Source organism: Haemaphysalis longicornis, unplaced genomic scaffold, assembly GCF_048455015.1.
Source record: "Haemaphysalis longicornis isolate Haplotype H1 unplaced genomic scaffold, Haemaphysalis longicornis Haplotype H1 scaffold_7, whole genome shotgun sequence".
Taxonomy (NCBI): domain Eukaryota; kingdom Metazoa; phylum Arthropoda; class Arachnida; order Ixodida; family Ixodidae; genus Haemaphysalis; species Haemaphysalis longicornis.
This window is the reverse complement of record NW_027526422.1, coordinates 85,132,851-85,148,762: the sequence shown is the minus strand read 5'-3', so window position 1 is coordinate 85,148,762 and position 15,912 is coordinate 85,132,851. Positions and strand designations below refer to the sequence as shown.

At 48.4% G+C, this 15,912-nt stretch overlaps 1 protein-coding gene across 3 annotated transcripts in view; it reads right to left on the bottom strand.

Annotated features, from left to right (window-relative positions):
• Positions 1-15,912, bottom strand: part of LOC144146030 (uncharacterized) — a 241,303-nt gene that overhangs the window by 21,371 nt on the left and 204,020 nt on the right. For 2 of the 3 annotated variants that reach the window (XM_077677948.1, XM_077677949.1), the window contains exons 12-14: positions 15,487-15,678; positions 13,796-14,833; positions 3,027-3,212 (exon numbers count right to left, since the gene is read on the bottom strand). In XM_077677948.1, coding sequence (XP_077534074.1) covers positions 3,027-3,212; positions 13,796-14,833; positions 15,487-15,678 — 1,416 coding nt within the window. The remainder of the gene's footprint in view (positions 1-3,026; positions 3,213-13,795; positions 14,834-15,486; positions 15,679-15,912) is intronic. The other variant, XM_077677950.1, reaches the window with a different exon arrangement.

The window sequence follows — 15,912 nt, the reverse complement described above, 5'->3', positions numbered from 1 at the left end:
AACACTTGGGACAAAGTCTTATGAGGTACGCAGAGTTAGCAGGGGTTTGCGACCTCTTCACGGCCGTATACAGCTCCCTGCCAATTTCTTTTGTAGAGTTGTCAAGCCTGGTAAAATTGCTATAGACTGTGACATTCCCAAGCAACCACGGACGTCCGTGGTACATCCATACAACAGCCGGACATCCAATGAAAAGTTCGATTGGCCACTGTACGCCCATATTCGGATGCACATTTGGGGCGCACAGCGGACATCCAACAACGGATATACAAATATACATTTCTGTATGTCCGAAGTGCATCCGTCCGTGCACGTACCAAATCGCCACTAAGCTTCAAACAATGGCGTAAATTAAATATAAAAGCAAAAAATATAATAAGTTACTCCGCTTATTAATTAAAAAAGATTTTGTACATCAGCATCCTAATTTGTATACACCTGTCCATAAAATTAATTTTTTTTACTTTTTTTTTATCAGCTCACTCGATTATCACCTTGGAGAAAGGATAAGAGCATCGATAACCATTAAAACACGACTAAAGCAAGTTACCGCGGGGAACAATGTGTGCTCACATAACCTATCTATCCGGTAGTGCGTTGGTGCCGCGCGGTGTATTATTCGTTGTAGGAACATAAGCTTCTCATTGTACATGATTATGCTCTAACGTATTATTAAAGACTATTATAGATTAATTCGCATGGCGTTAAGCTCGCACAACTTCGAAAACAAACAGGGTAAGTCTGTACAGATTGGTATGAAGTTGGTATATTCCTGTTCATCACCCACTTCCTTTAAATCTTACGACTACTTACCACATCCCTCTCAACTGAATTCCAACCTGACTTTTTTTTTTTTTCGATTGCGGGGCTGGAAATATTCCTCGGTGCCGGTTAAAGTAATCTGCATAAACGAACGCTTCGGAAGTGCCCCTTAATCCCGAACAATTGGGAACTTACGCATACACGTCGTAAACCGCATACACGTTGATCCAGTTAATTCATTCTGCGCTCTGTACAACTTGAAGTGGCTGACAATTCCATTGTATAGAACCAGCCCCTTTCCCTGGCCTCTACACAAATCTCCTGCCCCTGTACTCCGGAAAGTGCACGGGCACTAGCTCTGTTTCCTCGACCAGTAAATCAAATGGTGAATTATTCGGCGCCGTCCGATGCACGGCTGAAACGAACGGTGGAGTAGAGCATAGCATGAACTGTAGTTCGCTAAGGGAAGGTGAATTGTATGGACTTCAATGTTCACGGCTGAGCCAGCGAAGAAGCAGTGAAAGTGTTTTCGGCCTCGTAATTGGAAAAAATGCAATTAGATGGAGTGTGCAGTCCGAAGTGCTAGGCCTGGTATTGCGGTATGTATTTTCGCACAGAGGCACGTGCTCATGTTTGGGCGATAGTGAGGCTAGTAGCAAAGCGACCGCCTTTAACATCAGCTGCGTAATAGAGGACATTTCAGGTGAATTGTGACAAATGAAGGAGGCTTCTTGTTTCTCTTTTGCCATTAAACACCGCTTTGCCGAAACGAAAAGCTGCTATAATTGACTGCGAAACATTTCGGTTCTCAAGTGAAGGTTGGCGAAGGTATCGCTATACGCTGCAAATTGTTGTGTTTTCATGGAGGCGAAAGTACAGGACGCCTGATTCAAACTCCCAAAATGAGACTGGTCAGCCAGTGTGTAACGCAATTAACTATGACCAAGTACCAACAAGCCCATTTTGTATCGCTATCGAACTGCTCCACCCGCCTTGGCAACACCGACTCGACACGAAAGAAGGGTGCGTGGAGCAGTAGCCCTTCTTACCTCCGCCAAATCACAGGCTATAGAGGAATTCTATTTCGGCCGTTACATACTGATGGTATTTAAACTCAGCCACCCGCCGTCTGGCCCTGAACAAGGCTTTGTGTTTATATAAGTCGCTCGCGAGGCCCGTCACTCTTACCATCGTACCACCTTACCACCGCCACTCTTACCATCGGAGCTCCACTGTGGCGAGGGTCCAAGGAAATGTGAACACTATAAGTACACAAATGACAACACACAGAGCAAACAGCGCAACTACGAGCTCCTGGTTAATCCGAGGCACGCGCGGTGCTTGTGGCACTAACTTGCTAGTGCTGCACCGCAACTCATACAGACCTTCTTCATGGCGGCCTCTGGCACAGATCGTGCGTTGTACAGCCAAAGAGAATGTCAGATTGTTGACGTAAGCATTAGGTAGGCTTAGTGAGGCACGGCACTACTTAATGTTAAAGAAGGACTATGGTGCAACACATTTTGCATCGCCCAAGGAAATGTCATCCTGCTGAGCTTTCGCTTCCAGACGGCAGTACGAGCTGCGCGGAGTTTTCCCACTACTGAAATAATGTTTTCCTTCACCAGACTATTGCTGTTTTTTTTTTCTTCAGGGCGTGCTTTTTCCCCTTAGTAGCCCTTTTTCGCGTTTATGCAAATCTGGTCGTCTAACTCGATGAGGGCCCCATGCATACTCAGGAAATTTTACTGGGTTGCATTACGACTGTTATGCAATCCTGTGAGCTGTCCAGCCAGATCCATTATCGACGACTTATTGAACCTCTAGGGCGCAAATTTTGCACACAGGGCGAATTCCTTATTAAGAGCTGCTCAAGCAAGCTAAATCACCCCCCCCCCCCCCCACCCACCCACCCACCCGTCTTTTAATAAGTTTGATGATTGAATAAATTTCCCGTGCCTTTTTTTTGCTCAAGCTGCGATTACGCAAATATGCCTTCGTATTCTGAAATACATGGCACGAAAGAAAAAAAAACTGCTAGAGGATTTCGCAACACTTATTTTTACGCTGACCCTTGCCGCAGCCTGTTGAACGGTTGAAAGTATCCACAGGAGGACTGCCGCAAGAAGCTCTGTGACTTTCCTTGGGAGAATGCAACGTGACGCCGTGGCCTTTTTTTATTCGCAGAGAGCTTGCATGCGTGCGAGTGAAAGGTCAGCAGTGGTTCTGCGTGTTATTAAAGCGGAGGCGGCGAGCGTACTTACTGCAGGCATAGCTGGCGGGGCAGCAGTCGTACTGGCTGGTGAACTGCGGCTCGCAGTCTTCCACAGCCAGGTGACACCTAGGCGTCACGCAGCGCTTTAAGCCGCGAATGCAGTAGCAGTAATTGCAAAAGTTGGCGGAAAGCATGGCAGAGCCCTCGGCGTACAGCGACGCTTCGTCCAGGCACGCTGAAAACGACGCAGGCGAATCGAGGTTAGTTATGGTGGCACGCGTGTGACAGCGCGTAAACTGTTGTGAAAGCGCCTTGCATTAGCAAAAATAGGCTCAGTTAATACCTGCAAAAGTGGGCCATCTGAAACTAGATTCGGGTGACAAAAGAAATAAAAGCAAATGTTAATGCGCAAGGCATGGGAGTGATTTTTATACTGAATTGAAAATACAGTCTAGTGAATCTTTTAGTCATTACACACATCAGTCTGTTTTGACGCTGGCTCACCAAAACTTGTCTCAAATTGATCTTCGCCCATGCGTGCATGAAGAAGTTAGCCAAGGTGTAACTACCGGCCTGAGAGCATATTAGTGTAAGCGCTGATGCATTTTTTGGGGGGTCAACATGCTGTTTTTAAACTAATCGCGTCCCAAAAATTGTAGGGGTGGTAATTAGCCTTTCCGCGCTTGTTTGAAAATAAAACGAACGCTTCTGCAGTGGGAGAGTAAGCTTGCCAGCTCAGGCCTGAGTAAGCAGTCATTCTGGGCAACAGCGCTAAAAAGACGTGGATGGAAGAGACGGAAGAAACGGACAGGACGAGCGCTGTCCTGTCCGTTTCAGCGCTCGTCCTGTCCGTTTCTTTCGTCCACGTCTTTTTAGCGCTGTTGCCCAGAATGACGCCATACCAACTTGCTCAGCTCACTGCTCTGTTACTGAGTAAGCAGCTTTGGCTCGCTGAAAGAGTGAAAACGACAGGCCACACCAACGGAGTCCTGGACTGAGGACCCCGCCCGCAAACCCGCTCGACTTCACTTTTGCTCCTCCTCCTTCTGGAAGACCCTAATAAAAACCGAATTTTCACCTTGTTTGCAACATTCAAAACACAATTAGATTTTTATCCACGAAATCCATAAAGCATAAAAAGAGAGAAGCTCGTGTATGCGGAAGACTTTGTCTTGTTGCTTTAAGGAAGATATCCGCAGTGAGTTGCGAGCCAGGGTAATTAGGAAGTTCTTGACAAGCAAAAAAAAAAAAAAAAAGCACCAATGCAGGAGGCCACGTGGGCTCGCAACGCCCAATAAGAACTATTTAGAGTTTTTAAAGAGCAATGTAATGCTTGATTCCGCCCATTTTTTATAAACGGTGACTCAACCAGCATGTGAAATAAATTATACATGCTCGTTGCCTTCTCGCATAATAATTACTTCCGTGTGTCTGCTTGACCGTAACGCGCCCTCGTTGACGACGAGTGAGCGCTTGTGTTTGTCGTCTTTCTGTCGGCCTCGTTGAATCGCGTACAAATTTGACCAAATATGCACTAACTTGCCCAACTGTGTGTTCTACTGGACTACCCTTCCCTCCACCCGTCGTGTCACGTTCCACATCCGCGGCTTGTCGCGCTCGTCCTTCTGTGTTCCGCCATTGTGCTATGAGCACTCTGACTGTGCCGCACGACATGATTATCGCCTGCTTGCTAACAATCCCCACTTGTTCAATCCACCTTTCCTTTCCCTATCGTCTATCTTCGTTTACCGCGGCAGCTGTAAACGGGAGACGTCCTATGATTTCCGGCAGTCAAGCAGGCTGGGAAGCCTGTAAAGGGTACTTCACTGCAAGCATAGTTATAGTGAGGGAAAGCCAAGTGTAACGAAGGAGACACAATGACGTTGATTCAAAACTAAAGCAAGTTCTACACGATAATTTCGGTGCAAGAAAGATTCGCGGTGCTGTTCATAATTAAAACACTCCTGTTATCCTTCGATATGGGTGGCCATGAAGCTAAATGTAAATCAGAACGAGGTTCTTTAGGGTGAGTACGCCTGGTCAATATGGCTTCGTTATGTTGGACGACTCCAGGTCGGTCGGTATGCCTCGTTCGTCCACTCCACCTGTCCTTGCTGTTCGTATCTCGAGTTCAGCAGCGTTGTGAACTTCAGCCACAATAAAACGTAAAGCGAAAACTCGTATTCAAACCGGATTTTTGAAACATCCAGTTACGCCCTTGTGAAGTTCAAGCAATATCTCCGCTCAGGGAAACACTCGGTGAGTGCAGTACAGTTAAGGCACCAACGAATGACCGGATATTAACAGCTCTTGCTGACACTGTCAAAGTGAAAGGGGCTGTTGTTGGGCGGATCGGTTATGTGAGAATAAAATGAACAGTCTCTCCCAGTCCATCTGAACCTTCATGCTTTCTTTGCCCTGTAAGTACAATTTTATTTTAATAGTTTAAAGCGCTATCGCCACTACCGAAGAGGCAAATTTTGCAAATTACGGTGGGTCAGCTGAAATTGCGACTCAAATTTGTACCCTTCATCCGAATATTGCGCAATGTAAAGCGCCCGGTTCGCTTTTAGTACGTCCCAGCGCATAATTCACGCTCAAGGCAAGTTCAGCAGGTTGGGACCCGCAATTCGTCCAGCTTGTCTATTAAACGCAAGCGTGGCTCGTATTGACGCGTTGTGGCGAACCAGACCGTCAGGTGTTATTACGAGTATAATATTTCTGGGGCTGAGCAAATACAGGTTACAGTTATTAAAGCTGTTGCGAGAATTTGCGCGAGTACACAAATAAATCGATCTTAAAAGCACTGTTTGAAGAGAAAAGAATTGTGTCTCACAAGAACACAGGTAAGCGATTTCCTATCCCTGTGGCGCATTTTTATTGCCAGGAAATGCTTATCAAAGTGTTCCGTCTTTAGCCTTCCTCAATAATTTGGTCTTTGTGAGATTGCTTGAGTGCATCAAGGTCCCTGTAAAAATGCCTGCTGCCGTTGTATAGTTGAGCGTCTACCCGATTGACCAAGACCAAGCACAGCCACAGAGATATTCCCGAAAGGGTCAATAATAGAGTGTACCCGTCGTATCATCCAATCATTACCAGGCCAGCCGAACGATTGCAGCGCCAAAAGTCGCTCTGGGGAAAAATATATATATATGAAACTCCATAGTGGCACAGAGTCGTGGCGATATGTGATCTGTGCATGACAAGTAGATATATCATCAGCGGAGCGAAACGACATACAAATGCTTTCAGGCAGCATGACTGCTGGTGCCGTGTCATATTTTGCGAAATGCGCGGCAGGCTTTCTAGCATACCTTGCACGTGGCCGAAACATCTGGCACCACTTTGGTTTTAGGTGTAGCAATAATGTTCTTCTTCTTCGTATGTTCTTTGGCAAAAAATGGTGGGTCCCCCCTTCGAGCAGTCGCTTCATTGCAAAGACGTGTACGACTCTGTTTTGTTCTGTAAACGTTGCGGCTTGAATCTAAAGTAACGACATAAAGCTTAAATTTAAGGGCGAAGCCCCTTAGGGTCTGGGGCTGTTGGCGTCTCCTGTCGTCGTCGTTATAATCGCCGACTCAAGTAGTCACGGTACTAAAACACCGGGAAACTTGTTTACGCCTCGCGCTGGAGCGCTTCGTAACGCGTACTAAAACAACACCGGGATACTCGTTTACGCTTCGCGCTAGAGACCTCCATGCTTTAAAGACAAGAGACTTTTATAGCAAAGCTGTATACCTCTACCCCCAACAATTTCATATCCGCTGGAAAAAACGCCGAGGCGCAAAGAATACACTTATACACTGCATGCTTCGCCCCTCCCTAGGTATCACGTTAGTAGAGATGGCCCGGTATTTCTTTTTTTTTTTTTTTACTTATCCCGCAATGTCTGAACCAAATATTTCTCCTTACAAGGCCTGCCCACTGTCATAATTGCTGCGTCGTGTGCAATAGCAGTTCCCTGCTTTCCGTCCCGCATACATACGATGATTGCTCATGATTATGTCTTGGCAGGTATGATGATGATGATGATGATTGCTATTGGTTTCCCTTTTGAAGCGGGGTGATGACATGCCATCTTACCAAAAAGGACTAATGGTTATTACGAGTACGAGTTCGAGTGGTTATTACGCGCCGTCTTGCGGGTGAAAACTTCTCCGGCAACTCTTAACTCTAGTAACGTTCTTTTGTTCGGGGCAGCGAAGTTAGCGTTACCACCTTCGCGCATTGTTTGCGCGTAACGGACGGGGGGAATATTCGCGCTTGAATATTTCCACCGGAACCAAAAACACCGATTTTCGTTTTATCCGGGCCATTAGTGTGAGTAATGAAGCGCGGAATCAGGCTGGCGCGCCATTGAATAGCGATTAAGACGGTTGCACACACACATAAAACAAAACATGAGCACACTTGCGCCAATGCGCTTCGGGGAATTTTTCATTCCTTGAAGAGAAGAGTAATTTATGAACTCGTAACGCGGCTCAATTAGCAAGAACGCGGAGGATTCCTGGTAGTTTCGAATGTTTCGGCAAGCGTTCCGAGTATACGTACGTAGCTGCGCGAGCAAGAACTCCTCGCTAATGGTCCGTACTCGGGCCAAGTTTGGGGCGATTAATCAGTGAGTGCACAACAAGAGATGATGCAGTTTGAAAACCGTGCGTGCATTGCGTAGGATGCAGCGGAACAGCTGTAGCAGCAGCAGAAGCGGCAGCACTGGGAACAACATGAGGAACACTGATGAACGTGTGGGCTGCAAGAGCAAAATAACGTTCATTTGAACATAACGGTGCACACGACGCGAGAGCGCAAAGCAATCGCGTGTACAGGTTAGCCGCACAGTTTTAGTTTAAGCAGTAGTAAGCACCGGTTGGGGCTTTTTTGTTTCATTTCCTGTATGTATGTTTTTTTTTTACTGGCCCCGAAATAAATTAAGTTTTATATCATACACTTCATGGAAACACCGCATAATGAGCTGGAATGTCTGGAGGTAACGAATAATGAGCAGGTACGCGATGTCATTGTCTGCTCACAATGTTGAGGGATTCGCAGTTTCCCCTTATTGCAGTATTGTTCGCTTGCCTCAACTTAACGTGGCAGAGTAGGTGCTGTGAATTCACAGCTGCGCAGAATGAGTAACATCTTTCGTTTCTTTATACGTGCGCCCGACGTGTGCCGTTGAAAGCGTTCTCTGCTATTTGTGTAGACAAAAACGAAAACTGAGAGGCAGTATTTCCTACCAGAACGAACATCGTCCTACGTAGTACGCTTGATGAAACCTACACATGAAAAAAAAAAAAATAACAAGAAACTCCCATTGCTTATACTCCAGTGTACTGACGCACTTAAAAGATAAAACTAAAACGGCGGAATTTAAAAGGTAACCAGCTCTAGCTCTAACTGCCTGAGGTGCTAAAGCATTGTGCGGTCTCCATTGTGTGTGAATGGAGACAGCACTACAGTCCACAGTGCTGTCAAATGGTTCAAATGATTCATTTGAACCATTTGAACCGCGCTATAGTCAAATGGTTCATTTGCGCTAATCCGGTCGCGGCGGCCGTTTTCTGATGGAGGCGAAAAGCAAAAACGCCCGTGTGTACGGGATTTCGTCGCACTTTATAGATCCCCATGTGGTCAAAATTAATCCGGAGCTCTCCACTGCGGCGCCCATCGCCTGCGTTGCGTCGGCACGCGAAACCCTACAATCAATCAATCGATCGTTCACTTGCGCTAAAGCACTCACACAAACAGCCCAGCCAGCGCTGAGCGATCAATCGCCCTCACCTAATCACGGGGTGCCACATCGGCGGGACTCCAAGCGAGCGAAGCGATAAGAAGGCGCAGCTGGAGCGCCGGCAGCTGAAATTCACTAGCGACGCGATGAATGAACTGCTCCAAAACCAACCCTGAGCGGGCGAACTTTTTTTGTGATCTCCAGAAGTTAGGAGTGCGCCATGCTACATCGGAGTACATTATTTTAGGGGCGAAGCTCCTTAGGGCGTGGGTCTGTCCATCCTCGACGTATGTATGTAGCCACCTCTAGTTTAGTTCTTGGATTGTTTACTAGATGGCGGTACTTGTATATGATGAAAAGATGCGCTTGGATTGTTTACAAATGGCGTGGCTACCTCTAGTTTAGTTCTTGGATTGTTTACTAGATGGCGGTACTTGTATATGATGAAAAGATGCGCTTGGATTGTTTACAAATGGCGTGGCTACCTCTAGTTTAGTTCTTGGATTGTTTACTAGATGGCGGGGAGCGTTGTAATAAAATTCGTTCGCTGTTGGCGTGCGCTCGGAGTCGCCCGATGGATAAGGCTGCAGATGTACGAGCCCGCGAGGCAGAAGCGCTCCGTGAAGCTGCGCGACGCCGCCGCCAAGATCCTGCCGTACGAGAGCGGGAGGCCGAAGCGTGTCGTCTGGCTGCGCGACGACGCCGCCAAGATCCCAGCGTTCGAGAACGAGAGGCCCAAGCGTCACGGCAACGGCGCGAGGACCCTGCCGTACGCGAAGCGGCACGGCTGCGGCGCGAAGAGGATCTCCAAAACGTCAGAGAACGGGAAGCGGCGAGAAAGCGCGCGTATCGGCAGGCAGACCCCGATGCAGTGAGAGCTCGTGAGGCGTCTGCAAAACGCATCAGGCGAGCTCAGCCCCAAGGTGCCGACGCGCGGTTTAAGCGAGACTTTCTAGACGTTACGTTCGGACACAGATGTAGTGGGCGAACTTTCACTGAAGAGTCACGGTTTTACCGATGATTTCCCCTCAGGAGCTTCGCCCACTCATCATCATTCACCTCGTGGATATGCTGTGAATTTTTTTTCCTAGGGACCGCTGGATTTGTGCGAAGGGAGGTGTCTCATCTCCTACTCGGATTCTTGCAGTCTACAGGACTAAGTGAGGTGTGGTGACATTGTGTGTCTGTTATTTTAGGACTAAGTGAGGTGTGATGACTTTGAGAGTCTCTGATATGGTATTGGGGACGATTAGGTGGAGCAATTGCCGGCAGCTATGCAAGGCTCAGTCCGCCTTATTCAACAATGCTTACTTACTACTGACCTTGAAATATCTAGTGCGGTAGAGCTTTCGCTCAAAAAATATTTTCTTTCTCCAGCTGATTTAGAACCACACACCTATTGATCGTCAAGCCAGCGCGCTATTAGGGAGGTTTTTTTTATGAAAGGAGTTGGAAGTGACGGCTGAGCGTCGCGCGCTGTTGTGGACGCCGCGGTGGCTAGGACGCACTGCACGATGGTAGATGAGGGCTGAATTCCTTTCGGTAAAATTAGGTTGTGTTGTGGTATAGAAGTTCTTATGACGTCGCAGATAAACTGGAAGTTACCAATGGTTGAAACCCCGTGTGCTCTCGTTGTTGGGCTGCGTTATGTAACACAACATCATAACGGAATTTTACCGTTCATTTTTATTAGTATGGGGTCCTTGGATCGGGGATACAATAATGTTTAAATCATTATTGGAGCACGTGTTTTTACGTGACGTTCGCGCCGAGTGTCAGTTCTTTTCTTGCGCAAGATTGGGGCAAGCGCAGACTACAAATTCACTGTCACGATGTCTCTAAAGCTTTCCTAAGAACTTCCAGTATCATCTACTTCTTTTTCCTATGCTACGACGCGATATAACATGACACCAATAATTATTTTTCAGGCGCTATTGAAATACTTTCCGCGGGATTTACTGTTACTTTTATTGCACGTTTTCCTGCAACTTCAGTGACAAGATCTGCGATGGAATTTGGGGCGACAATGACGCGCTTATCTAACGTAAAATGCCTTTTCGTTCGCGCTATTTGTTTTTCTCCCTTCTTGGCGTTTTTCATGCCTTAACGCTTCCTCTCGAAGGGTATACAAATAGCTTAAGTGTGGTATAATGTGCCTAGTGTATATAGGGTATAAATGTGCCCGAAAACCTGGCAATACAGAACCTTCCCTTTATATCTCTCTTAGCGGATCGTGCAGTCACGTAGGCGCAATCAGAGAAATACTTCTCGGGCCTTTTCGAAAGTATCAATACCCTGCTAGCTAGCTCGCGTGCGCCTGTTTTGATCCTCAGGAGCTCCGTAATCAGACCTGTAGTATGTATGGTCTTCTCTTATCAGTTAGTGTTCAATATTTGAGGAAACTGGTTCCATGGTGTCATGCCAGACCCTAACCTCGTATTTCGGTGGCTACCTAGTCACTGTGTAACCATTGAGTTCTTTGGGTGATGAAACAGCACGATCTGGCCACAATAGCGAGTGCACCTTTATGATTCACTTATTGAGGTCTTGTGCAGCACGGCTGCTTCGTTCCTTCCTCAAATCAGAGAGACACAGCGGACTCCACAAATCCCCGTCTCCACCCCCTGGGTTCTTCACTCCGGCGCCATCTCTTATTTGAATCTCGCGTTGGCGCTACTTCTACTTGTCCCTCATCGGGATGGCCGCAAGCTGGCACTGCTACACATGTGATCGATCGATCGATCGATCGACCAATCAATCAATCAATCAATCAATCAATCAATCAATCAATCAATCAATCAATCAATCAATCAATCAATCAATCGATCAATCAATCAATCAATCAATCAGTAGAGATTGTTGGGCACGTGCTGCTTCATTGCGTGGAATAAATCTGAGAAGGGTGTGCTTTCCACTCAGCTCAGCCGGTTCGATGATCGGCCGTTCACGGTGGAAACCATCGCTTAAATCATCGATATCGAGAGGAAGACCAAAGGACAACTCTGTTTCCTGGACAATCGAGCCTGCGCAACAATCGGTCTAAGCGGCCTGTGCCTTAACTCCTATTTATTTTTTTTTCTTTTTCCCCTACTTACTCTTTAACTCTCACCACTCTTTCTTTCCCCGTGTACGCTCGCCAACCGGGTACGGCGCCCGTTTAACCTCTCTACGCCCACCACCTCTTTCATGGTTAACATATTGCGCCCAAGGAAGCACAGAGCGAGGTGAAGAGATAAGCACGATAAGCGCCCGCGCTCTCTCCGCCTTATAGCACTGACGTTTACGAGCTCGTCCGACGCACCATTGTACTTTTCTTCAGTGAGCTGAATCGCAATATATGGACTAACTTATTAGCACCGGACATGCTCTAATAGCTGATAGTACTAGACGTCTTCAGGACGGACACGATCCTCCTCCACTACAAAAGATTCCTTGCAGCGTGAACGGTGCGGCTTGTCTGGAACGAACTGTCTGCGGAAAAGGTTATCTTACCGAGCAACACAAAACAACGTCGAGTCTCGGCTCGTTAGCTCTCCCTGCTTCCTTTCTTCGCTGCTTTGTTTGCGATAACTTTTCCATCGAGATGTCGTTGTTACGAAAGCTTTCTCATTCGCCTCTTCGGCAGCGGAAGGACTCTCTTCGCGGAAGGAAAACCCGCTTGTTCGCAATCAGCACGTAAGCGTTAAAAAGCAGATATTTCGGCATTCCCAACAGAGGGCTGCTAGCGCTCACATAAGCGACTCACGTACCAACGCTGATTGCTCCGCCGCGTCCACATTTGGCTTTTTTTCCTGTGAATTCAAATACCAAACTGAAAGCGTTTTTCTTTTCTGCTTTATTTTTCAGTCGCATCCCGCAACGGGTACATAACTTTGTTACTTTCTGCACTGCTGCGGGCTTCGTGGGAGCGCGCCTGTTTCGCCCTCTCGGCCTCTTCCGACGCGCCTCCCGACGATCTGCCAACACGGTTCATTTGCATTGATTGCTGGGTCGGCCCCGGCGTTATCTGTGCCGCTTCGTTACTCATCGGGTCGGCCAGAAAGGAGCGGCGTGAATAAACTCGGCACTATCGCCTTCCGAAACCCGTTCAGGAAACGGGGAAAAGGGCCCTTCCTCTTTTGTTCTCCGTCACGTTTTTTCCAGAGAGGGTAGGGGTACTATAGTTCATCTCACAAGCTAGCTGCAGCACTGTGGAGGCTACATTGTTGTCCCCCTCAGGGCGCCTAACTCACCGCGAAGGAAGCGACAAAAGGCGCCGGGGCCGTGCGGTGCCACTTGCCGAGAGGGGAGAAGGGAGTGTCCTTTCAGGACCCCCTTCACGGCGGATTAGGCGCCCTCAGTGGGCGCACTATTGATAACAATGTAGCCTCCACAGTGCTGCAGCTAGCTTCTGAGATGAACTATAGTTCCTGCCGGTCTCCCACTGGGTAGTTCCAGGGAGTTTCTTATTTCTTGTCCGTTTTTACGCCTTCTTTGTTGTGTTTGCTACTGGCGTGGTGAGGCATAAAGCATTTAAACGGGACCGTTTTTTATGTAAAAAAAAAGGAGATCGTGCTCTCTTTCTGCTTTCGCGCGCTCGTCCTATGTGCACTTCTTTGGTCTCCCAGCGCACATTTGCGGGCTATTGGTGCCTGCAGCTGGCTGCATTTATTGCCTTATCGATAACATCGACCGACCGTTACCTGGACCTGAGGAGGAAGCCGGTAAATCAGAGGTGCAACTGCTAACCTAGTAAAGCAGGCCTTCCGCTATCTACCTCTTACCCACTTCCACACAGTGACAGCTTTTATCTGCTGCCAAAGAAACCAAAAATAAAACATTAAAAAATATCTGTGGAGTGCATTGCCTTTGTTTTTTCCTTTTTTTTTTTTCAAACTCGCCTTCGCGTAGAGGCTACGTCTGCGTTCGGAAACCGAAACTATGTAGCGATGCAGCGCGATTCTGGCGCCCTCGCTGCTTTTACTTTGCTGCAAAGAAATACTACCGTTTGGGAAGTAAGTTTTCACCCATCACGTTGATAAGACGCCTTTTTCACGCGGGAAATGTTGCAATCGCGTTCGCCCCCCACCCCCCACCCCCCTTCTTACCTCCGGAGACGCTGTTTAGGTCTTGAAGGTCGAAGCTATGGTGCAGCTCGTAAGGCGTTGGCGTCGATGACACGAACATGATGCTGTCCCTACCGTCCTGCAGAATTTCATCGACGCTGTTCCGGGGCTCGTCGTCGGTCTGCGGCTTCCGCACCGGAATCCCGAAGTCGTTGGCTTCAGTCCCCGCAACGAATTCTCGGTCCTCCGCGACGGCGACAGCATCGTCGTTCAGAATTGGGGATTCCGTAACGGTGGCCACCGTGGTGGGCCTGACGCTGGTCGTCGTTTTAGTCGCTACGACAATGTTCGATTCGTCCTCGAAGCCCGGCGGATACCGCGTAGCGCTGGGTTTCCCAGCGGCCGATTTTGTCGACGTGCTTATTTTTGCGGCGTCGGTCGTGGTAGGTGGTGCCCCCGTGGTCACTCCAGGACTGTGTTTCGGCTCGGCGGTTGCTTCTGTAGTGGGTGGTTCGGTTTGCGCCGTCACCTCTGTGTCGTTGCTGCTTGCAGATGTGACAAAGGTCGTCGTCGGAAGTGATGTTGTAACCGTCGGAGTGGTGAACCTGCTGGCAGTTACGGTGACGATATCGTCGATGCCTGGTGTACTGCTCGTCGCTGGTGGCTCTGTGGTTCGCTGGACGGTCGTGGACAACTGCCGAGCGGTCGTCGTCTCCGCCGACGTTGGAGCTTTTTCGGTCGCCTTCGAAGGCGCTTTAGCGGTGGTTGTCGTGGCGTCAGCTTCGGTGGTCGTGGTCTCGGCTTGTTCAACGACGACGACGCTGGGCGTTCTAGCGGACAGTTCGCTGTCGTCGAGTCCGCTCTCGTGCGGTCGTTTTACGGGTTTCGGAGCGAAGCTGTACCTTCGCGTGGAAGCCACGGTTGGCCGCCTTGTCGTAGTGGTAGTCGTGGTGGTGGTGGTGGTTGTTGTTGTAGTGCCAGCTGTAGTGGTTGCCTCGGCATCGTAGTCCACGGTCGCCGGGTAATCGTAGTAGTCATCATCGGTTGGAGGCGGGGGTGTTGTCGTGGTCTTCTTGTCTCCTGTCAAATAAACAACATACCTACTCAATACTTCTTATATCTCATACAACCCCTACTCGACACGAAAGAATAGAGATGTAAAACCAACATACTATTAAGTTATAATTAAGTTACCCCCTACTATCTGTAACGATTACAAGCAGGCTTCTCCGAATGCGTTTAACTGCGACAGACTGGAGAGTGGTCTTGCTTTTTGTTTCTCTAAATTCGGCGTTTGAACATTGAAATCTCATAACAAATTCGCAGATGGAGTCGATATAGCATTGAAGAAGGTAGCGCATGAAGCTTGCCCGATGAGCCTGTCCCTACAAGCAACCTCGGGCAGGTCGCAGTAGCACGCATCTTGCAGTAATCACATGCACTGCAAAATGTTCACCACAAGTATTACGCTCTCTGTAACAGTCGGACGATACGGGTTTGGGCGCACTACATATATCTAATGCACTAGCTCTCTGCCAACGCCGGCTAGACTTTAGTTAACTTTTGTGCAAACTGTACTCCCTTTTCTTTACAGAACGCAACCATCGCTTAACGGATTTGGAGGAACGCGGCTGGTTTCGCTGTAGACCGTTCTGCAACATACCACTTGAGAGCTCACAGACAAGACGCTGGAAACATGCCGCCGAGAATAAGGTGGCAAGGTGAGCGCGTACCGCTGCAGAAGACGCTGGGGCAGCACTGTCCGCTCTCCCTGGCTGTGAAGCACCCCGGGGCCGGCGTGCCTACGGCCGGACACACGCGCAGGTAGCAGACCAGCACGCCCTTCTGGCACGTGCAGTTCAGGCACGGCTCAGGCGTCTCCACCGAGTCGCCGTGCTCGTACCGCTCCGACTTGTAGAAGCAGCCTGTCAATGAGATGCACGGCAAGTCGGGCATTTATACGTGATCTGATGTGTAGAGGTGGGATTGAAAGAAATACGAACAATGGCGCGTACAATTTCCGACGCAAAGGCGCCTCGAAGTAAATTACCGGCTTCTCTTCTTGATCAAGCACTTCCCCTAAAAGTAAACCACACTCTCAAGAGCTAAGTAAGGACTGTGCATGTGGGCAGTTTACCGACTTTGCAGCCAGATGGTAC